The sequence below is a fragment of the Alligator mississippiensis genome, chromosome 4, assembly GCF_030867095.1.
Source record: "Alligator mississippiensis isolate rAllMis1 chromosome 4, rAllMis1, whole genome shotgun sequence".
Taxonomy (NCBI): Eukaryota; Metazoa; Chordata; order Crocodylia; family Alligatoridae; genus Alligator; species Alligator mississippiensis.
In genome coordinates this window covers 110,838,381-110,865,036 of record NC_081827.1, presented here as the reverse complement: position 1 = coordinate 110,865,036, position 26,656 = coordinate 110,838,381, and the positions used below count along the sequence as shown (strand labels likewise).

The following is a 26,656-nucleotide window of genomic DNA, read 5'->3' as shown; positions in this document are numbered from 1 at the left end:
CCAAGAGGCAAGGGCAGCATAGCAGCACAGCGCCTGAAGCCGCACTGGGAACAGCCCCACCAGAAGCTGCATCCACTCTGCCCACCCAGCGCAATGAACAGCCACCTCTGGGCAGGCAGAGTAGGTGGAAGGCAACTGGAAGCTAGAGCCGGAGCTCCACATGCTGGGCAGGAGCCGTCTGGTTGCCAGTCCAGAGTGGCTCGGCAGTAGCAGGAGCAGCAGCCACAGCTAGAGGCAAGGCAAGCAGAACAGCCCTGCCGGCCCCAGCCCTGGCCAGCACACAGCTTCTGGTGGGGCTCTTCCCAAACAGCTGGCCAGGTACTGTTGGGCTCCCCTTGCCTCCAGTGGCTGCTCCTCTTCCCACTCCCGCACCTGCTGCACCACTCTGGGAAGGCAGTGGGGAAAGCTTCACCCCAGCTGTTCCCCCTGGAGGTGAGGGGAGCAGAAGAGCATCCAGCTGGCTGCAACCACACTGGGAACACTCCCGCCAGAAGCTGCGCACTGGCCAGGGCCAGGGCCGGTGGAAGTGCAGTGCAGGCTGCCCTACTGGGACCAGGTGGGGCTTATCCCCACGTGGAGCACCGCAGGGGCAGCTGTGGGCCAGATCCAGCCAGTTGGCAGGCCACATCTGGCCTGCGGGCTGTATTTTGCCCACCCCTGTTCTAGACTAAGTTTTCCCAATTTAGTACTTTTCTTACTTTAAAAAACAAATAAAGCCAGATTCCCGAACCCATCTTCTTACTCCTACCCTTGTGCACAAACCAACCGTTACACCTCACACCGGAGGTAAAGAACCAGTGAAGATGAAAGGAGACAGAAGACAGAACAGTCTGTACACGAGACTTTCTGTCTCGTGTACAGACACTTTCTGTACACGAGACAGAAAGTGTCACCGAGAATTTATTCATGATTTCTACAGGCCCCTCAAAGCTTGTTTTTTTTTAATAAAGATATAATGATTTTAAATAAAAAAATGTTAATAAAAATGTGACCACTTTCTTGTAAAAATATCTTGTACCTCTTAAAGATGCAAATATCTATATCAATGTAACATTAACTATAAGAGTTACATAAGCAGATGTCAGGAAGGCCATTCGCAATTGTTTTTTTCTGGGAAGCTTAATTCTGTTCCATTAAGTACAGTGCATTTATGCCATGGATTTTAAAATTATAAACCCCATATTTCTTAACATTTATATACATTTATAAAGATTTTTCTTTCAAAGCACTTTACAAATAGGGCAAGCAGACAAAAAAAGTATATCATGGCTCCTCAAGCTGGCTCCTAGTAAAAGTCTGTGGGTAAGCTGGCGCTTCAAAATCACAATTAAAGGTACAACCTTAACTCTGACTTCAGTTGCCTTTAGGATGTAATAATGGACCATATTTTCTTGAATAAGATACACATTTATTTTCTGGAAAGGCAGGATGAAGGAAAAAAAGATCTTTCCTTGAAAATACTAGTAAGTAGCAGTAAATAACTGAATAGCAGCTTCTACAGAAGTGGGGAAAAGAGAAAGTATGCAAGCCAGAAGCTAGGGAGCCCAGTCCAGCACTACAGTGTTATTTTCACTTTCCCTGGCAGAGGCAGACATTTTTATTACTGTATGTGAGAAAATACCGTATTTAGGGCCCTGATTCTGAACTGTGACTTGAGCTGAAATGCCTCAAGAGAGAATGGCAAAGGCAGCTGGGCAGCACCACTGCAATCCTTTGGACAGTAAAGATAATCTCTGGGGTACTTCATTTTATAGCTGCCTGTAGTACCTCTATATGGTATATTACCAGTGGTGTAACTAGGGCAGGGTGAATGGGACACCTTGCCCCAGTGCTGACTTGGGATTAGGGTAGGGAGGGCAGGGGCAAGAAAGTGGCTGCTACCTGCAACCTCATGATTGCAATTGTGATCGTGACTGTGCAGCAACCAGAAGTCACTGCTGCCCCTATATCTCAGGAGCCCAGATGTATCCTTATGCTGCTGTATGTTATATTTTAAATACTATAGCTTTGTGCATTCAAACCCCACTTCCTCCTTCCTCCTCATGGCCATACACCAGCACACATTTCACCAAAAGCCCTGAGGGAGGAATGCTGAAGGCCTAATCCATCAGACCCATTGCATTAGAGAAATTCATGTCAGACCTATTCTCCAAAACATCGTTTCCCACTAGCCTTACAGCCTCCATATGCTGATTCCACCAGTATACAAAGGCTATACAAGGATCCCCAATCAGGACCATCACGTATGTCTATCAGCACCCTGCCAAACTTTCAAATTAAAGCTGGATAAAAAACAGCTATATACTTGTTACATATTTTCAAGCACTAACTTTGTAGTTGGTTGGCTCTTTTGACAGTTGGACAGACATTTTTATGGCATGATAATTACTTTGCACACGTGGCTGGTCTAAATTTACTGCATGATTAACCAGTTAATTGCATGATAATTACTTTGTATATGTGGCTGGGCTTATTTTGTACATGTAGCCAGTCCAAATTTATTGCACGATTCACCAGTTAATTATGTAATATATGCAATGTGTGACAGAGACCTCAGTAAAATCAGCCTTGCTTATTTTAGAAGTAAGATTTATTTGAGTATAATTTTGAGGAAGTAGTTGTCTGATTATGTGCTATCACTGAAAGGCACTTTGTCATGGAACTGGGGGCATATCTACACAAGAAATGAATGTGTAAGTGGAGTGGGGATAGTCATTCCCTCATGTTATTCATGCAAGCTAGATTAAAACTAACAGTACTGGTGAAAACTATGACATGGACTGCAAGTGCAGACTGTACAAACCCATTAAAAACTCTGGATGCATCCTATATTGCTAGCCCATGCTACTGCATCTGCACGACTAGCTAGATTAAAACTAAGCTGGGAATACCAATCCATGCTACAAATCAGTTTCATTTGCTCTGTAAATATACCCTAAGGAGCTAGAGAACATGCTTGCGCACAACGATATTTGGATATTAAACCATTTGGACTGAGATTGTCCTAGAAAATTACACTGATTTAACAAGTGAATTTCCTGCTTCTAGCGAGAACAAAAGAAAAGCAATGATTACAGTTTTTTCTCAAAACTTAAAAAATTCTGGTTCTCACACCATCTTGGATTGGGTAGATAAAAAGTATTATTCCCATTTATTTCCCATGCTACCTGGCAATAATTGTCAGGGAGGAATTGGAATTGGAATATGCCCCTATCTTAGACCTAGCTGTCATAATAGTGGGCAATTATTTTCCATTACATTACACTCTTTGGTATTATTTCTCTAACACTACCTTATAGTGTTCAGAGTTTTAAACGGTAGTGCATATACACAAATAATCACAGAGAATTAATGTTGCTGCTCTGCAGTTCACAACCCTTGTGTGTATACAAGTCTGATACTTAATGATTAATTAGTATAATGTTATGCATTAATGTACTGCACATATAGATTTTTTATACATAAATGCAACACAAAATAAGCCAGCTTCACTGGCTTTATGCATAGCTTCTGAAAGCACAACAGACTTGTAGAGCAAAGAATGAGTCATGAGAATACAAGATAAATGATAAAAAATATGATTTAGATATGTTTTCTAATATACAACATGTCAAAAAAGTGTATATACTCATGTGTTTTGTTTTATTGTTTGCCACTATAATGAGTGCCTGGGTGTCAGTAGTGAGCATTTTGAACACCTAGAGTAGTACACATTGCAAATTATGCTTCTTGCCTTCTAAGGAAACAAGGATCAGCACTATCAATCAATATGTCTCTGTATTCCTGACAACTAATGTCATACATTAAAAATGTGTTCATACATTTTTTTGAAGCACCCTGTGTGGACACTGACTAAACAACACAACCCCTCTACAATAACAAAATACTTTGATCATTCTGATTTGGGAGGATTTTGAAATGCCATTAGATACATTCAAAATAACTAGTTTTTATTCTGTAGGTACCTGTTTGCAAAAAAAAAGGAAATGTTTTTCCCATGATTAAATCACACTCTGGGGAAACATGGATTTCTTACAAACAGCAAGGACATTTTTATATGCAGCTTTGCACATCCTAATCTTGTTCACAGAGTTATCTAAGTCCCCTAAATTCTGCAGAAATACTCACCAGAGAGGCCATTGTAAATCCAATGACCTCAATGTAACCATCATCATGGCGCTGAGGTTCAAAGTCTCTGTGATCACTGGGGTTTCCCCAGGGCATCGTGCCTGCACAATACCTGCAGAAAGGGGTTTATAAAATAAGTCCTGTGAATAACTAAGCATCTGCCTGCATCTCAGAAAGCATGCGTATTGACCTATTCTTTATCTTCCAATGGAAACACCCAGATACCCATTTAAATGCTCTTAAATATCCAGTTTGGACCATCCAATAATGAGGGATGTAATTACAGGAAGGACTGGATAGGGGACTTGTCTCCCAACTTTTAGGTAGTGGAAGCACCATTGAATTTATCCATCAGAATTTCTATCAGGTTGCTGAGGGAGTATGCGGAGACAGCACACGGGGGATAGTAACTTTGTACAACAGTATTTTGTACTGACTGCTCTTTCCCTGCTTCCTCTGCCTTCTGCAGATCAGCTGTCGAGCTGAATTTTTAGCCTGAGCCTTCTGACAGTATAAGGCCTTCTGTGCCTCTCCTTAGCAGGCCAGGGGCTTCAACTAAGACTCTTGTCTGCAGGACTTGTTTCCTCTCTAATTCCTGACCCAGAAGATCTGAGATCAGAAAGGATGCAAAATCTGATAAGTATGGGAGCAGAAGGAAGATAAGCCAAATGTGGAGGAAACCTAAAAAAACAGATGCTGCATTTTCTTTCATCTTCCTATCCTTAGGGGGTAGTTATACATGGGACCTTGAATAAACAAGGACAGGAAGAACTTCAGAGAACTTTGCAAAGAGGGCACCAGTGAAGAAAAAGAACATGAGGACTTTGCAGCAAAAGAATGCTTGGAAGTGAACAGGGAGAAAAAGGACTGTTGTACTGGATTTTAACAATACAACTATATACCTTCCTAACTGTGACACCTTCCAGAATGACAAGAAACACTTTTTTTTTTAATGAGTTTGGAGCTGTCTGTCTGGAAATCACTGATTTTCCTCCCCTGCCCCGTGATGTTTCAAATAAAACAACAGAAAAGACAATTCCATGTCTTTGTTTCCTTGTTTTCGTTTCCAGTGAACAACTCCAGAAAGTGTGCCAGTTACTTAATTACTTCTACCACCCCTAAAATGTGAGGCACCCAAAATATTTGAATTTCTTATACAGTGGTCTTAACATGGGCCTAAGACTTGGTACCCACAGCTTTTGGTGGTTCAGGATTTAACAGTGTCATAAAACTGTGGGTCTTCCACTTCTCAGGCAGATAACACAGTGGCATCCCATTTCATACCATTTCATCCTATTACTTCTATCAAAACCAGGCACACATTGTTCCTTTTCACCTCCAAAAAGAAAGATGGAGTTTACCTGGGTATGTTTAAAAACACTATACATTGGAACTTCAGCTCCTGAATCTTTGGGGTCAGGTCTGTTCCATCACACTGCAAAAACCAAAGCAAGAGAACACAGCAGAGCTTTTGACCAGCACCTCAGACATAATGAAAACTGCCATGAGAACATTTATTAACAGACTGTACAAGTGACACATATATAATGACCCATCTCTATAATATAGAGATCACCATGCATTGTCCTTGAGCTAGGAAAGGGTGTGTTTTACATGGCAATCTTCTTGCATGTAACTGTGAAAATGGATCGCAGGTACCACGACTGAAACAGAAAAAAGCATAATCAGTGGTCCAGTGTGGTAAGGTATATGTTTGCACAGAATGCACTGCACCTGTCTCACAGTACAGAAGGGATATCTTAATTATCTCTACTTACCACAACTTTAACATGTTTGGATAAATCTCTGGAACTTCTCTGCAGAAAGTCTGAAAAGGCTGCCTGCAACATATAGGAAAAGGTGAAAATCATATCAGACTTCTATATTTAAACAATCTAGGACTTCTTTCCTATGCTATCCTCACTTTTCTCAATACTTTGCTACCACATACCAAGCTGATGTAAATTCTATCCTTCTCTGCTTTAACGGTGTTTTAGACAACTCTCTTCTGCTAACATGCAGTCAGCACTATTTCAAATTCTGAAGTCCTTTGAAACACTAGGCAGGACCAGTTCTTTTGTTTTGCAGCTTCCAAGGTACTGCATTGTGAAAAACCAGCCATGGAAAGGTTTAACCAAGAAACATCAATGTGCCTCTAAAATTAAATGCAAATTCTTGCTTTTTTTGTTTGTTTGGATGTTAAAGCAGCTGATTGTACAAGGACCTTTGTGATGCACCATCCAGCCAACATCTTCCTTTCTTAACTCCACTTCAGAATAAAATAAATCTGAACACTTGTCCATTTTCCTTCTGGATAAAAATGGTTGGCATTTTCAATATGAAAATGAAGGGCTCCAAATAGCAGCTCTCTGTTGTTCTTTCCCTCCAGCTTCAAATCCAGGACTGCTCATCAGGGGATAAAGGTACAGGCAATGATTTTCTTCTCTATGCATTACTAATTTCACCAGTAAATTCAGCAGCAAAGTACTGCCCACAGAGCTGAGTGTTTTGTTAAGATGTCTGCCAATCTGCAGCAGTGGGTGCAGGAGATTATCAGTCTTGCATCCAAGGGCTGCAGCACTCATCTGAAATGTTAGGCATTATGGGGCAATACTGCTTCACAAACTTCCAGATGGACATATATGTATGCTATTGCCAGGAGCAGCAACTGCTTACTTCTAATGGCTATGGGAAGAATGGCCATTACCCTCAAGGGTGAAAGACAGAGACAGAGAAAGGAATTTGAATAGTAAATAATTTAAACAAACACCATCCTGTAAAATGTATCCCAACTCACCCCAGCATAAAACATTTTATTTCGAAAGCGACTGTTGAATTTCTCTGGATTTGCTTCTGTAAGAAGAGAAAAAGGCAGGCTTAATGTCGTTAACTAAGAGAGCAAATTGCATCGCATCAACAGACTGTCCTAGAAGCATCACCCTAAAAGAAATTTACCACATCTCTTGGAAGGTCACATCATTTGTCTAGTGATACTACAGTACAAGGAAGCTCTTAAAAGATTCCTGTACATGTGGTACCCTGAATAGATCAGCTTGCATTCTTAGAAATCTTGTGAAGTATAATTCAGCCTATAAGACAACACTGAATGGTCTGTAGATTTTAAGGTCAGGAGGATCATTATAGATTCATAGCTTCATGGATTCATAGATTCATAAATGCTAGGGTCAGAAGGGACCTCAACAGATCATTGAGTCCGACCCCCTGCCTAGGCAGGAAAGAGAGCCGGGGTCAGATGACCCCAGCCAGATGCCTGTCCAGGCTTCTCTTAAAGACCCACAAGGTAGGGGAAAACACCACCTCCCTTGGAAGCCCATTCCAAATTTTGGCCACCCTTACCATAAAGAAGTTTTTCCTGATATCTAGCCTAAATCTGCTCTCTGTCAGTTTGTGACCATTGTTCCTTGTTACCCCAAGGGGCGCCCTGGTGATCCCTTGCTGTGTCCCCCTAATGAATTTGCAGGCGGCCACAAGATCACCTCTCAGCCTTCTCTTGCTGAGGCTGAAGAGGTCCAGGTCCCTCAGTCTCTCCTCATAGCACTTGTCCTGTAAGCCCCTAACCATACAAGTGGCCCTCCTCTGGACCCTCTCAAGTCTATCAACATCCTTCTTGAAGTGCGGCGCCCAAAACTGGACGCAGTACTCCAACTGCAGTCTGACCAATGCCGCATAGATGAGAAGTATCATCTCCTTGATTCTATTTGTCATGCATCTGCTGATACATGATAAAGTGTGGTTAGCTTTGCTGATGATTTTATCACACTGATGACTCGTGTTCATCTTGGAGTCCACTATGACTCAAGATCCCTTTCTGCTTCTGTGCTGCTGAGAGGGTCACTTCCCACCAGTAGATGTGCCGGATATTTTTGTGCCCTAGGTGCAGCACTCTGCACTTGTCCTTGTTGTACTGCATCCTATTGTGTACTGCCTACTTTTCTAACCTGTCCGGGTCTGCCTGCAATCATTCCCTACCCTCTGGAGTGTGCACTTCACCCCACAATTTAGTATCGTCTGCAAACTTGGACAAAGTACATTTCACACCCGCATCCAAGTCACTGATGAAGATATTGAAGAGTATTGAAGAGTACAAGTCCAAGGACTGAACCCTGAGGGACCCCAATACCCACATCCTTCCAGGTTGATACCAACCCATCTACTACCACTCTCTGGGTGCAACCACTAAGCTGATTTGCCACCCAACGGACCATGTTTCATAGTTTCATAGTACCTAGAGTCAGGATGGACCTGAACAGATCATCTAGCCTGACCCCCTGCCACAGGCAGGAATAAATGCTAGGTTCACAAGACCCCAGACAGGTGATCGTCCGACTTCCTCTTGAATTTGCCCAAGGTAGGGGCAAGGACCCTAGGAAGTTGGGTCCAGATTTTGGCCATCCTAACTGTAAAATATTGCCATCTGATCTCTAACCTAAACCTATTCTCCATCAGCATATTACCATTGTTCCTCGTCACCCCAGGTGGTACTGGGGAGAAAAGAGCTCTGCCTATTTGCTGTTGATCCCCCTTGATGAGCTTGTAGGCAGCCACCAGGTCCCCCCTCGGCCTCCTCTTGCTGAGGCTGAACAGGTTCAGGTCCTTCAGTCTCTCCTCGTAGGGCCTGTCCTGCTGCCCTCTCACCAAGCAGGTGGTCCTCCTCTGAACCCTCTCCAGGCTGGCCACATCCCTTTTGAAGTGCGGTGCCCAGTATTGGACACAGTACTCCAACTGCAGCCTGACCAAAAAAAAGTCACATAGAAGGGGAGTATCACCTCTCTGGACCAGCTTGAGATGCATCTTTGGATGCATGACAAGGTATGGCTGGCCTTGCTGGCTGCGGTCTGGCATTGGCGGCTCATGTTCATCTTGGAGTCAATAATGACTCCAAGATCTCTTTCCGCCTCTGTGCTTTCAAGGCGGGAACTCCCCAGCCTGTATGTATGCTGTGAATTCCTTCTCCCAAGGTGCAGCACCGTGCATTTGTCTACGTTGAACCCCATCCTATTCTCATCTGCCCACTTTTGTAGTCTGTCTAAATCTAGTTGCAGCCTCTCTCTCCCTTCAAGTGTGTCCACCTCGCCCCACATCAAGCATCTAAGCATCTATGTCACAGCATCTTAATTGATTTATGAGAATGGGATGAGGTACTGTATCGAAGGCCTTGCTAAAATCCAAGAAAATGACATCCACCTCTACTCCTGCACCTAAGCATTTTGTGACCCTGTCATAAAACGAAACCAGATTGGCCAGGCATGATCTACTTGCTATGAATCCATGCTGGTTTCCCTGCTGCATTATTTTTCCCACTGGACTCCCACAAACACGATCCTTCAAAATCTTTTCAAAGACCTTTCCAAGGATGGAGGTGAGACTGACTGGCCTATAATTACTCGGATCCTCCTTCTTGCCCTTCTTGAAAATAAGGACCACATTGGCCCTTTTCCAGTCCTCCGGGACCTGACCCGAGTGCCACGAGTGCTCAAACAGCCATGCCAGTGGTTCTGCTATGACGCCAGCCAATTCCTTCGGTACTCTCAGATGCAGCTCATCCGGGCCTGTTGACTTAACACATCAGGTCCATCCAAGTGATAATTAGGGACCTACTTAAATAGTGGTGATGAAAAGGATTTTTCCACAGCCTGCTTGCAGCGTGCAGAGCTGATTTCCACAGCCTGCTCGCAGCGTGCAGAGCTGACTTCACAGGCATTTTGCAGCAGCCCTGCCCCTCAGCACTGATTGGCAAAGATACACCAGAAGGGAGGAGGAACAAGGGGGCGGCTGCCATCTTGATGGCTGCCTCTTCATCTGGCACCTTCCCCTCCCAGCAGCGAGGACCACTGGCTCCCACTGGGGAGCCTGTATTTTATTTTTTGTTCTTGTTGATTTTGCAGACAATCCCAGATTTCATGGTTTCTTCAAAATCTGAGAAACTGCATATTAAGTAGGTCCCTAATTATGATCATCTACTCTGAATTCCTGTAATATGTCACAGAATCAAGTCTGGCTTCCTTTGGACCACACATCACAGAATTTCACTCACTGATACTTGCATTGGCCATAGTCACTTGTGGTTAAGCTAGAGTATATGTGTAAAGAGATACGTTTTGATTTAAAGAATCAAAAACATGGAGAATACATCATCTTTTGTGTCTGTCTGTTACCAATAGTTAATTGCTCTCACAGCAAAAAATGTTTAGTTTTTTTCCAGTTTGAAATTTGACTTCATCTGCCAACTGCTAAATCTCATTTTGCTTTTGTCTACTAGATTAAAGGGCCCTCGACTATCAGATATCTTCTCCCTGAGTAGGTACTTATAAACTGTGATTAAATCTCCTCTTAACCTTCTATCTGATAAGCTAAATGAATCTCCTTTAATTTCCCACTGAAAGTCATGCTGTGCAAGCCATATATCATTCCTCCTCTCAAAACCGCCTCTAATTTTTCAGCATCCAGAACCAGTCGTAAGATGAAAGCAATGGTTTCACCAAGGCTATGTACAGAACTGGTAAGACCTCTGTATGCTGATTTCCTGTGAATACATTCAAGGATTATACTAGTCCTTTTGACCATAGCATCATACTGGGACCTCCTATTCAGTTGGTCAACTATAATGAGCCTGAATCACTGCTTTCCAGAATACAGTTCTCTGTCTTGTAAGAACAAGCTATATTCTTTGTCCTATTCTATGACCTGTACTTGGCTGTATTAAAATGTATAATGTTTGAATATGCCCATCTTACTAAATCATCTTGCACACATTCATTTAATGGTACAACGGGATCTAATCCCTGATCCCAACAATCACACTTCCTGCCATGCCATACGTGAATAGCAGGAAGTGTGATTCTGGGATCAGGGATCAGATCCCAACCACATAATTACTACTTGCCAGTGCAGAGGAGCCCAGGATTATGATTATAATCCTGCATCAGTAAATTGGCCTGGACCAACAAACCAGCCCTGGAGCAGTCTGGGACCAGGACTATCAAACAGCTGACTGTCAGGGCCAGAGCTAACAATCAGTGGCTTGTTGGCCCCAGCCCTAGCTGAAGCTGACATTCAGCTGATTATTAGCCCCAGCCCAGACAGCTCTGGATCTGGTTTGAGGCCTACAGCTGGCCATCTCTGGGCTGACAATCAACTGATTGTCAAAACCCTACACCTGGCAGCCAAAGGGCTCCCCCTGCTTGGGACTTTAAACCCCACCAGAAGCCTCTGATCCCCCCAAACCTGGCAGCCCAGCCAAAGCTGCTAGGCATGGAGTTTAAAGTCTCCAGCAAAGGAAGCCTTTCAGCTTCCCCTACAGCCTCAGACTGAGGCCAATAATCAGCCTGGACAGGGCCAGGACATCATTAGGGCCTGTTCCAGACCCAAAGCAGTCCCAGACCCAGAACCAACAATCAGCTAATTGTCAACCCCAGTCACATGTTAAATTTAAGGCGCCATTCAAGGCAGCCATAAAAATCATCTACAATATATGCGGAACATTTTTATGGCTGTTTTGCCATTTTATGGTGCCTTAAATTAGGTGCACGTGAAGCACCCTTGCCATCTGTGCTGTGATTAACACATTTATTGCAGCATATCTGTAACATACAGAGGGGGTCTAAGTTTTTGTTTGCTGTGTTATAAATGAACACTGAATGCTGTGCTAAACCTTACCAGTTAACTTAGGGCAGCATCCTTGCAAATTGCTGGGGGGAGTTGTATGTACAAATGTCATCTTTATTTGCCTACACAAATGACAGTTCTGTCTACAAAAGACCATGGTGTCCCTAGCTCTGAGACAGTGGCTGAAAGAATAGGGATAAGGGGCTCCCTCCTGCCATAGCTCCATTAGAATTGCCTGGACTGAAATCCTAGGTATGGGAGGGAAGGCAGGGACTGCAGAACCTAGGCATCCCACTTCTCAAGTAACTAAGTGGGCAGAGATGAGATTGCATCTCACTGTAGCCCAGGACAGAGCTAGCCAGACACAAGGACAAGGGGTGAGGCAGTATCCCTGGAGGTATCACTCCAAATAGAGATGAGGGGAGGTATTTCTTCCTAGAGCTAAATGGGAATAAGGGAGGAATTGTGACCTTGAGGTAGAACTCCTCCCCAGCACTCTTCCTGGAGCAGCATAGCTACATTTCACCCTATATTCAGGTCTGAACCTAATGGTTCATTCAAGCCTCACATGAATGCCTGGCCACATAAGTGGAGAAGTTGCCATTGAAAAGCCAACATTCAACAAGAGTAACATTTGAGACAACTCACTACCTATTCCAACAAAATGGAAACACTAAGCTAATTTAGGAAGGAATCTGAACCCTTTTAATATGACATACTAAATAGGTTAGGAGAGTTCAAGTAAATCTGTTTGACCAAGTTATTTGCTTTTTGATATTTTTTATACTATTACAATAGCTCCACATGTAGAACACCATGTGCGCATTCAACTTATTGGACCACATTCTGCTTTTGTGAAACCAGTGAACTTCAGCACAATTACTCTGGAATTACAGCAAATGGGACCAGTATTGAAGCCATTTTCTTATTTCTAAAACTAAGAATAAAGACATACATACATAAAGGAAGATGCATACATACTGATGGTACCAAAACCAAAACTTGAAGCCCTTCTCCCTTTTAAGAGACAAGATTCATCTTGTATATTTTAGCATTCGGGGAAATAAGGAAGTAACCATACAAAGTCTGAAATAGCAGAGTCTGGTGCTAGGCAAGCTTCTGTAGCCATACATAGCCACCCACACACACAGAGCTTGCTCTGCCAAAATATTCTCTCTCCCATGTAAATTTTTAAAGCAATGGCATATCTGAAATAATGTTCATTCTTTATAGGGCTCTACAATTTCATTGAGTAATGCCTCCACTAAGCGAGAAAGCAGCCATGAAACTAGTATTTGCTCCATATTCATAGTCACATTAGGAATGTATGCTGGTGCACATTCATAAAAAAAATGCACACTGCTGTCATCATTTAATTCCTGTGCCCTTCTGTGGCCCTTCATTATCATTCCTAAAGCTAGCAGCAGTCTTAAGCATTATAAAATATGCATTAGCTCATTCCATCATGCATCCAGTTCTTTATTTAGCACAGCGTTAGGGTCCCACCTATCTTTTCTATTTTTAAATGGTGTTGTGATAATGTAAAAATGAGGACAAGTGATAATGTCATTCAAAAAAATCACACGGCTAAATCACCCAAATGCTGAATAAGGAAAAGTGAACAACAGGTCTGATGATGTAAACATGCTCACCTCAGTCATTCCCACAGGCTACTGAACATCAGACCAATGCTTGATTGTTTAACCAAATTAGGAATTTCATAAAAATGTATAGTATGATACTATCTTCAGCAGTAACAAAGACAAATAAAATGCTATAACAGACCAAAAGCTAAAAATCCAGGTGTGTGGGTTATTATAAAGACTCATTCATATTCTTAGGATCGGCGTATACCTATGTTTAAATCAACCGAATTATATTACATCATCATCTTTCATAAGTATCGGTCCAGTTCTTTTGTGGACATGACTATATTGCTCCCCTCCCCTCCCCCAGTGTATATTCTTTTTTTTCTCTTTTGTGCTGTTTCCTTATTTTCACCCAAATGCCCTAGTTCTGGATCAACATAAGCTTCTCCTAACATTTACATTTTTCCTTAATATTTCATTCATGGGCCTGCAGACTCCCAAGATCTCTCCTTTTAACCCATTTTTTCTCCAACGAATCTCAATCTTTCCAGCTATTGTGACAATCACTGAAACCATTCCTACTACTTCACCATTTATCTGTCCCCATGCTCCCAGGGTTAAGTGTATTAAAAGTTCCTCTCACCTCGAGATTCATGGAACTCCAGCGTGACATGTGCATCAAATCCAAGGCTGAAGTAATTATTGAATACACTGAGTGGAAGCTGCAATCAAAGACCAAAAATAAGACAAATGAAACATCGGAATGCAGTATAAAAGGAAGACCGAGTATTCCACACATGTAATTCCGTATCTAGCAAGAATTGAAAAACTACAGAAGGAGAGAAGAGAAGGGAGAAAGGAGGGGAATTTTATACATGGATTTGTTGTGAGGACTGGAGTGGAAACAGCTTCCTGAAAATGATCAAATGCAAAAATGAAAGCACCCAAATATATCTACTTTGCTTTATGGTTACATAAAAAAGACATCACAGGGTTCCTTATTTATTCTTTCAGAGATTTCCAATAAAGCTGCTCCGCTTAACGTTTCAAAACAAAGATTTTCCTAATTGCTGGCACTACAAGCTCAGCAGGGCACACAAAAACCAAGCTGTACTCTTTCTGCCTTATACATCACCAGCAACAATAAAGATTCTGGACTCAAAACTCTGCTGTAACTCTGTTGATGACACATAAGGCAAAATAGAGCACATCTGCTCTTTTCACAAATATACTGCTTCTGCTCAGCTGACAAGAGGAAAACACTGAAACTCAGTAAGTAAACCAGAAAGTATAACTCAGAAGAGGCTAAAGGGATGTATATAGTCAGGACCAAGGGGGCATTTTTACTTTTCTGATGATCACCCCACTTCAATGTAACTGCAGATTAAAACATATTAACATGGGAGAAAACAACTGTGGCAAGGATTTGTCTCATCCTCTGACTCAGCAAACTAAACGTGGGAGGGCCAATGATATAATGTGAGCCCACAGAAGAAAAGGGAACACAGCCCTAAAATACAAAGACCAACAACTGAAACATAACAGCTGCTGAGATGAGATGCACAGGTGGTATTCACAAGCAGCAGGCCAAGGAACACAGTCATACCATATAGATTTACATTTAATTTTGGACTGAATCTCAGGGCTAGTCCTCTTCTTGTCATGATTAAAAGATAAGGAGAAGCAATGACCTTGCAAAAGAAACACCAGAGATTTTTGCTGGCTCTTTGTTCCTAGCAATAATCCTCAAAAACTGAGAATTATGAAGGACTGTTAATGGGCAGCATGCTGCAAATTTCATGAACTTCAATATCCTTAAAGTAGCAGGAAATGAAGGGGCAGCTCTAACCTTTCGTGCCCCATCCTCAAGTTCGTCCTGGGGCAAATCAGGATTTCGTTCCACCTGGAGGTTCCAGCGGTCCAGTTGGACAATGGTGCCATCTTCCACATGACAGAGAATCTTTGAGACTGGCTCATCCGTGTAACCCTAGAAGCAGAACAAGGGTCACCAAGGGACTAGGAATGGGCATCCAAAATAAATCATGGTAATTACCTTTCCCAGATACCAGTGACCTTGGCGGGCCAGACTTGTGTAAAGGGAGAGAATCTACATGAAAGCTAATCCAAGCCTGCCTGAAATTTTCATAAACATGGTCTGCTGTTTATGAAACCAATGGCAAAGTCAGCAAACTACTGTTATGAGTTCCAGTCTAACAAGTACAGCAAGGCCAAAGGGGTATAAGAGAGAAGTAGTGGATATCCCTAACATTGTATGTCCTGCTTTCTTCTGCAGTTCCCCAGTCCTACTGACTGCATTTGGCAAGGTTCAAATCTTTCTGCACAACCACAGAAGACATGAAGATCTGGAGACTTTATAAGTCTTTTATCCTGACTAAAGTGGCTCTACATGCCTTAAGAGAGAAGTCTTTCTACTGTATGAAAACAGAAGGTAAATGTACCATGTCAATGTTTATTTTAAAAGATCTGTTCTATTACAGTGTTAATTATAATAGAACTGTTCTACATTGTGCTGTATAAAGATCTGCAAGGAAGCTTCAAGAGAGCTTCCATTTCCTTAGTTATATGTGCAAGTCACTTTATGATTGACCAGGTAAAACGGATTAAAATCTTGGCCCTATCAATCCCCTCTTTTTACAAGAAATCGTACATCTTAAAAACAAGACATTAAGGCACTATAGAAATTTAAAACATGAACAGTAACACAACTGATTTGCATATTTACAATGAAATAACACAGCAATTTCAATGGAAGCAGTTGTAATGAAGTGGTAACAAGCATTGCCTCCAATGCCACTCTCCCAGTACCTATGCAGTTTAACTTATGCTACTTAATACTTTTTTGCAATCCAGTAGAATCATTGCAATTTGACTTCAAAGTTAGACAAAACTTTCTTACAACAAATGTATTTAGCATTTGTGTTCTACTAGCACCTGGAAGTCCAAGCCACAGGTATCAGGTTTACATTGCACTAGACACTGTACACTGTAAAAATATATTAATGGCTCCATAGAGTTTCTGAGAATCATACCAGGTTTCATCACATATTTTAAATATAGTCCTCATTTTGGGACAAAACCTTCAGGGCACAGTTCAAGTTTCATATAAACCGTCTCCCTCTACAGAGATGTAGGGACAATTTCATGATTGCAGGTCCAAAATGGACCACAACTCATTGTTTCACCAGAGCTGACTATACAGTTTTCAGGCTTGAATGAGGCAAGCAAGACTCTAAATCCAAAACAACATCCATCAAAGGTAAGGTTGAGCAAAATCCATGCAGCTTCTGAATGGTACACAGCTCTTTTGCAGGGTAAGTGTTCAGGTATGCAATAATTATCTGAGTAGATGTACCTTGAATCTCATTTCATCACATACTGTAAACAAAACCAGAAGTGCTAGAATTGAGCTCCCATATTAATCTGAACTTGAAGTGTCTTTGCTTGTACCTGGAATCATTCTATACATGGCATAAGAGTGGAAATGCAATTGGATGTTTGTGCTTATCTGAAATGCACCTTAGATGCATCTCTTCCTCCACACTCCCACTGCAACCAGAAGAAAGTCCACCTTAACAAAGAACTAGACTAGATAGCTATTAAGTTTTGGATAAGAGTGTCAGGGTCAGTGCTTACCCCACCCCAACTGAGGGTGCGAGCAAGGTCATTCCCTGTACCAAGCGGAAGGACAGCAACAGGAGGCTGAGGGTTGAGCTGCAACTCATCTAAGATGGAGAGGATCCAGCCCACCTGCAAAACAGAGAAAAAGAAAGGTCAATAAGTGAAATGAGCAGGAATTAAATAGTAAGAGAGAAAGAAATAGAGAAATGGAATGTATACTCATTGTGTGGATGTGAGATCAACAGAAGATGCAAAAAATGAGCATATCTGAGCTCATTTCACCTTGTGTTTATACTTGTATAACTTTTATTTCACATTGTAGAGCCTTATGGTAGGCACAGTAATCTAAGACCAGGCTTTTAAAGGTACTTAGGTCCTAAGGATGCAGATAGGTTCCTAGTAGGATTTTCAAAAGTGCCTAAGAGCTAAATTCACACTGGGATCTAGGTGGAATTTAGCTACCTAATTCCCAAAAAACTATTCAAATTGGTCCTATGCCAACAGTCACAAAATACATTCAGTGCCTTAAATCACTAGGCAAGTTCCCTAACTGGTTACACTAAGGTTTCTGCATATAATCAGAAGTGATCCAATTGGAGTGCCTGGGTCCCATCTATGCTCCACTGTGATATATAGTGATGCTTAAGAAGCACCAAAACTCTGTACAAAACCCCACCAGAGAGACCTCTTATTAGGTCTACTCAGAGAGTATTCCTAACAGACAGTGAATTTAGCTAAAAATGCCAGTGATAGAGGTGCCCACCTTTCGTTTAGTAGGTAGGTCACTCACCTAGGAAATGGCAGGTATAGGCCTGTGTTATATAGGACCTCCTTAGTTTGAGGGGATCTGAGCTCACAATTCCCTTTTCTTAAGAGCTCTTGGATAATAATCTGGATGGGGGTGTTCTTACCCCTCCAGATTTGCCCCTGGGCAACCATAAGTACCAGTGTCATAACACCAAAATAACAAGCAAGAAAGATCATGCTTTTGTGGCCTGGTGGTTACAGTGCCAGCCTAAAAAGGTGCAGTCTTGCTTTCTTGGTCTGTCCTGCCATTGCTGTTTTAATTTTTTAAACAATGACTGCCTAATATAAAATACATAGAGTTCATCACCACCTCCACATGCCTTCAGGCTTCCTAGACACCTAAGCCTTATCAAGCTGAATCGCCCCCTTGGGACAAGATATTTGAGTTTTAGGTGTTCCAGAACTTAAGCGTAGGTGGCTACAGAACCAATTTGCATCTGGCCCTAGATGTTAAGAGATTGAGACCCTGTGCTTAAATCACAGCCCCACTGAAATAATTAGTGGGAAATCATTCCCCACTCTGATTCTAGCCACCACTTTGCCCTAGACTTACTATAAGCAACCAGAAAGGTCACCATCCTGGATGTCAGTCTCCCCATTTCTAAAGGGCAGATTCTAATATTAACTAAATTTGGAAATTACTTTGAAATGTTACATAAACAAATGCAAATGGTAAGCCTTGTTATTTAATTTGACCCTGTTTCTATATATCTAACAATAGTGTTAGGGTCAAAGAGGGAAGAGTCCATCATTTTTTTGTGAACTGAATACTGGTGACAGCCCTGGAAATCAGAACCTTCCATTTATCCTCAGTAATAGTGGAACAGTTACTGTGTTCTGTTTCATTTCAATAATGTACAGTAATATTTGGTCTCACTGAATATTCACTAAGTCCATCTGAGCAAGATTCTTCATTTCTAAATATAATGACTTTGGGAACTAGATATTAATGTGGTCAGTCTCAATAGCAGCTAAAATAATTGTCTAGTGCTCTTCATACTAATGAGAAGATGCTGCCCCCTATTGCATGCATGGTGAAGCAAAAGGGAAAATAAGGTTTGATAAAAGCCAATGGAGCTTCACTAATTTTGATATTAAAATTCATTGGATCTCAATGATCTCCTATTAGCTTCAGCTCCCTTGGATGATAGAGTGCATCTGCTTTCTTCAACAGATTGGAAGGTTATCTATTTTCACTGCTGCAGCTATATCCTCTGCTGAAAGGGTATCCTGTCAGTTCTTGAAGGAATGCTCCCCACTTAATCACTGTAGATGCCCTTTTGCATCATATAACAACAGAACCCTAATCGATTCTTTATTTTCTTCTCTATTAATATTGATATTCACCAAGGCTGGGATCCCAAAAAGGCCAGACATCCAACTCTTTAGAAATGGAAGGAGAGTTGGGTACTGTAGCAGGGGGCACCTACCCCTGCTACTGGGAGGAAGCAGGAGCAGGATTACAGTAAGCAAACTATATAGGGGCATAGGGAAATATAGGAACCTGCAACTGTATAGGGTAGTGCAGCTTATAGGGGAAAAGGCTGCAAAGTGCAGAATACTGGTGGGCGAGCCAGACAGAGCTAGCAGAGCACGTGTAGCTAGCAGGGAGCCTAGCTGAAAGGGCAGCAGGCTCAACTTGGAAAAGGCCACAGGGCTCAGCCTGCAGGAAAGGAGCAGGTGAGGCTGCTGATTGGACATAATAAGCAGCACCTTACCAGAAGGGCTAGGTCAAGTGACCAGAAGGGGAGGAGAAAGATGCCATATAGGCCTGAACCTGGGGCTAGAGGCTTAGACTGGCCCTGACCCTGCAAGAGGAAGGAGCTCTGTTGGCCTCAGAGAGTTAAATGGGTCTTGTGTTATATAGCTGTCTTTAGAGTTGTGTTAACTGGAGGACCCAGTTGTGGCTGTGGGAGAGGTTTGAAGGCCACACAGCAGGGTGGTACGGGGGCACTCTGTGTTAAGTACTGCATAGGGCAGGGACACAGTGGGACTGGGGCCAGGGAGCCAAAGCCCGAGACAGTGGGCCAGGGCTGAAGACTCCAGCAAAAGAAAAGGGGTCAAGGCCAGAAGAAGGCTGAGGCTTGGACAACATGATTAGTGCCAGGGGAGCAGAAAGTGTGGACAGGGCTGGGAAGTCCCATGAAAAATAATGACAGTGACATCTGCAAGGCATGGGTATGGCTGTGAGAGCAGCTGGAGGCCATGTTTAACACCCCTAAGGCAAGTTAGTGCCTGAGGACACATGTGGATCCAGGGGAAATGCACTCAGGGACTTTGAGGAACAGCCTTCCAATGTAAAATACAAATTCCATCAAAGTATGGCAGGCCAGGACAGTGAGGGAAACAGGTAATTTGGCCACTAAGGGGGCATTATGGTCATCCTTGGGGGCTGCTCTTGTCACAGGTACTGAATTCCCATAGGTACCTTAGATAATCCTTTCCTAAACCCCTGCAGGCATCTCAGGCAGAATAAAAACCCAGTGATAGGATGTTTCAAATGGGGAGCTGAGTTTTCAGAGTGGGACCTACACCTATATGAGATCTTATTGGGATTGTACCTGATTCCAGGTAACTGTCTCTAAAGGGGAGGTATGACGTCAAACACTGGTGTTAGGAAGGACCAGAGCATGGGCAGTGAGTCCAAAAGGAGTTTGCCAGAATAGGGTTTACTCTAGAGTGCCGAGATCAAGCCAGCCATCAGTCCAAGGCATCAAGCTAGGGGTTATGAAAAAATCAAAGTCAAGGCAAGCTGATGATTGTACTGAAAAGTCCAGGCCAGGGACAGGACCACTCAAGAACAGGCAGGACAGGAACTTGGAAATCCAGGACAGAAACAGCCAACAGGGTTGTTGGAGCAGAGACAGGCTGCAGGTACTAACCAAGGATCCAAGCAGGAGTGAGTGTGAGTTCAGGCTAGGCAAGGATCAAGGCAAAGGTTAGGCTAGGCAAGGTTCAGGTGAGATCTAGGTTGGAACAAGTAGGCAAACAGGTTAGCAGGGATCCAGGAAGGTTAGGAGATGTTGTCTAGCCTCAGTTTCTAAGGACTGTGTGGGCAAGGCCCTCTTCCTGAAGACCTTGAGATGACCCAGCCAGTGCCCTGATTCCATCCAGCTGGGGGTTCTGGATCAGTCCCAGTTGGGACTAGACTCATTCCATCTGTCTTGGGGACAAAGTAAATGCAATGTTGGAAAAAGCCAGTTCTGAAGAAGAAAAAATCTGTGTGCTCTCACAAATAAAGACCACTGCTTAGCTTCCAAATAACTGTTTGTTGTAGGTTTTTATAAGGCTGCCTTAGCACAATAACTGGGCACCTCAGAAACTGAAGGAATTTAATTCCACCACAACTGTGGGTGGTACAAAAGCACTAATATCAACATTTTTCAGCTGGGCCATGCAGTGACTAAGGGACATTTTTTTTTTAAAGTAACTAGGCACAGAAAGATGCAAGTAGGTACCTTTCAGGATTTTCAACTGCTCCTAGGCACTTCACTCCTATTGGTTCTGAGTAAGATGCATGGACACTTTGTGAAAATTCAAGCAGTTGTCCATCTGCAACTTAAAATACTTTAGCCCACTAAAAACTGGATCCTAGATGACTTCCAAGGATGCACAGGAAGTCAGTAGCAGAGCAGGAAATTATGCCTGGGTTTTCCAAGTCCCAGAGTAATACTCTGACCACTGGATCATATTTCATTTTATTGTAGACATCTCAAAACACTTTACACATGAACCAGGGGAAAGCAAGGGACAGAGGAGCCCATAACACCTGACTATGGTAACAGAGGACACCAACAGCAGAGGTGGAATAGAGACCAGGTCTCCTGTCTCCCAGTCACACACCTGACCTACTGAGTCTTCAGCACTTGAATACAAATAATAATCAAAAAGGTTATCTAACACTGAGAAGAGCCTGGAAAGCTGAATATGTTTTAGTTGTAAACACATTTTAAAGAAGAATGCTCTCTTATGCTCTGCATCACATGCTCATGCATAAAAAGTCCAAAATTTGACTTATTTGATGAAGTTGAAACACTTTAACTGCTAGTTTTTCCTTCAAATAGACACTGGACAGAGACCTTCCTGGAAGGGACTTTTTGTCCATCTTTGCTGAATTTGTAGAGAAAACTGCTGAGTTTGACATGACATGCACCCCTTTCTAAAGCTGTCATAAGAGAAGCATAAGAATACAAGCTTCATTTGGGTGCAGAAGACCTACCGTTCCATCTCCACCACAGGCCAGGATTCGCAGGTTTGGCACTTTTCTGTACAGTTCAAGCCTGGCAGAGGAAAATGGAGGGAAAGACAAAGGAAGGATGTGAGCAATTGACAACATAGTGATTGACAATAAAGTGTCTGACAACAAGCAAAATAATGGAAGGATTTTTTATAGAACATAAAAAAATATTACAGAATAAAAATATAGTCACTTCATCGTGGTTACAAACAGACATCGCATTTGTTTCCAAGATAAAACTTTTTATCCTGGGACAAATCCTGAATCAATGACCGAAAAGTGGCAGTGCATTCAGACTCTCACTAAACCCACACCAATCCCAGGACATTTCTGTTCTGTGACAAGCAGGCACAACTTGTCCAGAGACAAATAAAATGCCTGTTCCTAGCTTATGCAATATTCAGTATCAAAATTAGGTGGTGTCTAAGAAGAAAAACCTGCGCATGTCACAAAGTGCTCTACATTTGGAATAACCATTAGTCTCTGTCTGGAGTAGTTTAGGCCTGGAACAGAAAGGAAGTTGTAAATGGCAAGCAAGTTGCACTAGCAGAGAAGTTCAGATGATGCTTGTACTCTGCCTGCCTGCAACAGTTTTCATTCATCCAGTGCCCTTAAACATTTGCTTACATCAGGGGTGTCAAACATACAGCCTACTGGGCTATTGGAGGATACCAGAAGTTGGACCTTTTGACCCTGTTGAGCATGGCCATCAGCAGCGAGACTGTCTCTCTGCCACCGAACCCCACACTCCTGCTGCCTCCACCCCTGCCAGACCCTGGGACTCTGCCGCTGCCATGGTGGCCACAGTGGCAGCCCTTGTGCCCCAGGGTTGGATCCAGCCCACAAGAAACTCTGTGGGTCCAGATTGGGCCCAGGGCCCCAGCTGAGTTTGACACCGCTGACTTACATGCATACTCAAATTCACTAGTAAAATCACTCCCGAACCTGATCCTCTAGCAATGCAGATCACAGAAAAGACAATGGCAAGAGGTTCAGTTAGCTGTCCTAGTGCACCCTCTAGTGGTATTGAAAAATGCTAGCCAGTGAATGAGAGCCTTATGCAGCTTGAATGGAAGCTTTCCCATCAGGTAGTCCTTCACCTCTTAAGAACTTCACGCTTCATAATTCATTTTTCACAAAATTCACATTTGTTCCACTTGCTTTGAGAGGAAGCAGCTTATTTTCCCTAAAGCAGTAATGGCTTTCAACTGGGTGACCACAGTAAATAGTATACTACCAGTGACTAAGCAATACAGTTAGGCCTCTTTTCCTGACCAATTGCTTGATTCAACAGTAATTTTCCATACATAGTCATGGAACTTCATTCTGTGGGGAAAAAAATAAGCTTACCACTGTTGGCAGTGACTGTGAAAAATCAAAAATCTTTTAGGAAGCAAACAAGCCCTTCCTCCCCTCCCGCCAGTTGCCAGGCTTCATTCACTTGTATTGACTTTGTGTTTTAAAGCTGCCATAATTCTGAAAGGAATCACTCTTCAGCTCTAAAGATAGGAAACTCTTGATCTCTTTTCTATTGTAAAACAAGCAAACTTGGAATTTTAAAACACATCCACAAGTTGAGAACATAAACACTCATTTCTGGGCCAAAAGAAACTCCAGGGTTAAAGCAGAAGCATTTCTGCCTTTAGGCATTTCTCCCACCTGTTTTCCTAACACTCCTAATATATTTCCTCAAGATAATTTCTCCCCCCTCACTTTTGAAACACACCGATGGATTTGGAGCTGGGCACCACCCAGAACTACATTCTGTCCTGTGTTTAATATGTGAGTCTCCCTGACTGGACTTGGGGTCAGTCACAGGACTGCTAATCTCTGGGTCACCAGCAGGACTAGAGGGAGTTGTTGAGGAAGTGGGGGAGAAATATGGGTTTGCTGGAAACAAGGAAGAACAGAGATGGAAAGAAAAACCAAGAGAAACAAATATAATATCTTTTCTCATTTCATATACTCTCCCTTGCTGGAACTAGGCCACTATCCATTTGGAAGCATTTAAATTGTCATGATGGTGTTGTCTATACTAGCGATTTGCTTTGCCAAGTATCATTTGCTCCCCCTTAAAAACACTTTACATACAAACAAAAGAATACTCTGAAGGGTTTACGGAGGAATTAAATACCAGGCAGATCATGTTTCATCAGGAAATATGATTTCAGCATGAACTGTTTTACTGACAGTGCAGGTACAGACAACTTGAAACAGTTCAGCTAGTCCTGCAACTGTCTGTAGGGTACTGAAGGCCTTACATAATCCCTCATAATGCAATGTTTCCGGAAGCATTACAGCTGACATGGCTTAAGACACTGCTAAGGTAGGCAGGAGACTCATCTGCAGTGTTTCTAAAATCATTTTGCATATCTAATAGGGTGTACGAAACTAACGGGGGCCAAAGCATGCCACAAGGAAAACCCTGCCCCATCCCCAAGTGCCACTCTGATCCCATTCCCCTGCTCAACAGGCTGCTCAGCTTTCTTCTCCCTGCTTTATGCTTCCTGCCAATCTGCTGCTCTGTTTTCAGCTTACTGTTTTATCTGCTGCTGAGTTCTCTCCTCAATCTGCCTCATGCCACTCCCAGAGACTGCCCATGCCACAGGTTGACCAGCCCTGCACTAAACCATTTGTGCTTAAACCTTGTCCAACCATTTTACTTGCCGTGGGGTAAAAAAGCCCATCAATGTTCATCATATTTCTTTATTCTTGCCTATTCCATTTTCATGAAGCTACCCTACATGAGAATCAAGCTATATATACTTCCAATTGCCCAAGATTTGGTAGCATAACAACAAATACTTTTTCACCCTTCTTTTCTGGGTAAACATCTGCATTGCCTGCATAGGATTACACTCTCTCTTACACTACAATTTTCTTTAACTCAGAAAAGGAAAATTTTACAAATAGACAAGCAACAAATACTCCCACCTGGCAGCAGAGAGAGGGAAATCAGACTTTTTTCATAAGTGAAAAGGAAAAATATATTCTCTTGTAATCCTATGCTCATGAAGGAGTTGCTTACATGTCTGTGAAACAATATGAAGGTAGCTGTTCCATGGAATTAAATCAATTACTAGGTGAGGAGATGTAGCTACAAGCGATTGCCACTTCTGAAGTGAGAGAGGCACCATCATTCTGTTGGAGTTTTTAAGTATTAGAAAGGTCAATCAGCAGGTGATTTGTGACTTGGGAAGTCAATAAACAGTTGGGCAAGGTGTACTGCTCTGTTAGGTTCCTCGAATGGCTATAAGAATTCAAATGCCCTTTCTACATTTTAGGAAATCATTGTTTGTTTTTTTTGCTCTGCACTGGACTATTTCCAAACTGTCTACATCCTTCTTGAAGCTCGGGGCCCAAAACTGGACGTGATACTCCAGGTGAGGATTTAACGGTGTTGAACAGAGCAGAAGAATCACTTCGCTTGATTTGCAAGTGATACTCCTGGTGATACAACATAGTATTTGCTTTGCTTTGCTTTGCTTTGCTTTGCTTTGCAGCAAAAACATACTGTTGGCTCGTATTCAGCTTATGGCCCATTGTAACCCCAGGTCCTTTTCTGCAGTACTACAGCCTAACTACTCATTCCCCAGTCTGTCTGTATGTAGACAATTATTCTGTCCCAAGTGAAGGAACTTTCACTCATCCTTGTTGAATTTCATCTGGCTGATTATGGACCATTTTTCTAGCCAATTCAGGTCATTCTGGATCCTAGCTCTTCTCTCCAGAGTATCTGAAACTCCACCCAACTTGGTGTCATCTACAAATTGGCAGACGTCTCCCAGCAAATAATAGTCACTTTCCAACAACAGAATCCACAGTTTGTTTACTGATGTGCCTGACTGTCAGGATCCAAAGGGACAAACCTTTAGTGAGTACAAGTCCCAACATACCATTGATTCAACTGAATTCCACTCAGCTGTATAGAAGTTATTCAGCAGCAAGATGAAACAGTACAAGTTATAATCCCTGCATGTCCTTATCACAGATGAAGAAGGCTGTAGAGCATATGGTATAACTCAGATGCATTTAACCTTCAATTTAAAGTCAATAAGGCTTATGCTTAAAATCAAACATGAACTTAGCTTCTTTACTGAATAAAAATCATAGAAAAAAATAGGACTAGAAGGGACTTCAAGAGGTCATCTTATCAAAATCCCTTCTCAGTGCAGAAACACTCCTCTCTAAACTATCCTGAACAAATGTGAGTATAACTCGCACTTTAAAATACCAGCAATGGAAATTCCAAAGCCTCTCTGCAATCTATTCTAGTATTTAACAACCCTCATAGATAGAATGTTCTTCCTAATATCTAACCTAAAAACACCGTGTTGCAATCTCAGCCCTTTTTTTCATCCTGTCTATTATGAACTCAGAGAACAATTTGTAACCATTGTCTCTTTAACAGTGATTTGTGTACTTGAAAGCTGTTATCAATCCCCCTTAGTTTTCTCCTCTCCAGAGTAAATAACCTCAGTTCTTCCAACCTTTTCTCATAAATCACGTTTTCTAGGGCTTTGAACGCCTTTGTTGCTCTATGCTTCACTCTTTCCAATTTGTCCACATCTTCCTTGAAGTGTGGTGCTCAAAGCTGAACACAGAACTCCAGATAAAGCCCCGCTAGTGC

At 42.4% G+C, this 26,656-nt stretch overlaps 1 protein-coding gene across 1 annotated transcript in view; it reads right to left on the bottom strand.

Annotated features, from left to right (window-relative positions):
- DGKI (diacylglycerol kinase iota) overlaps nucleotides 1-26,656 on the bottom strand; it is a 186,758-nt gene that overhangs the window by 114,525 nt on the left and 45,577 nt on the right. The window contains exons 11-18 of the mRNA XM_059726475.1: nucleotides 22,009-22,069; nucleotides 16,998-17,111; nucleotides 15,193-15,330; nucleotides 13,987-14,065; nucleotides 6,926-6,981; nucleotides 5,907-5,969; nucleotides 5,490-5,563; nucleotides 4,129-4,240 (exon numbers count right to left, since the gene is read on the bottom strand). Of these exons, the coding sequence (XP_059582458.1) occupies nucleotides 4,129-4,240; nucleotides 5,490-5,563; nucleotides 5,907-5,969; nucleotides 6,926-6,981; nucleotides 13,987-14,065; nucleotides 15,193-15,330; nucleotides 16,998-17,111; nucleotides 22,009-22,069 (697 nt within the window). The remainder of the gene's footprint in view (nucleotides 1-4,128; nucleotides 4,241-5,489; nucleotides 5,564-5,906; nucleotides 5,970-6,925; nucleotides 6,982-13,986; nucleotides 14,066-15,192; nucleotides 15,331-16,997; nucleotides 17,112-22,008; nucleotides 22,070-26,656) is intronic.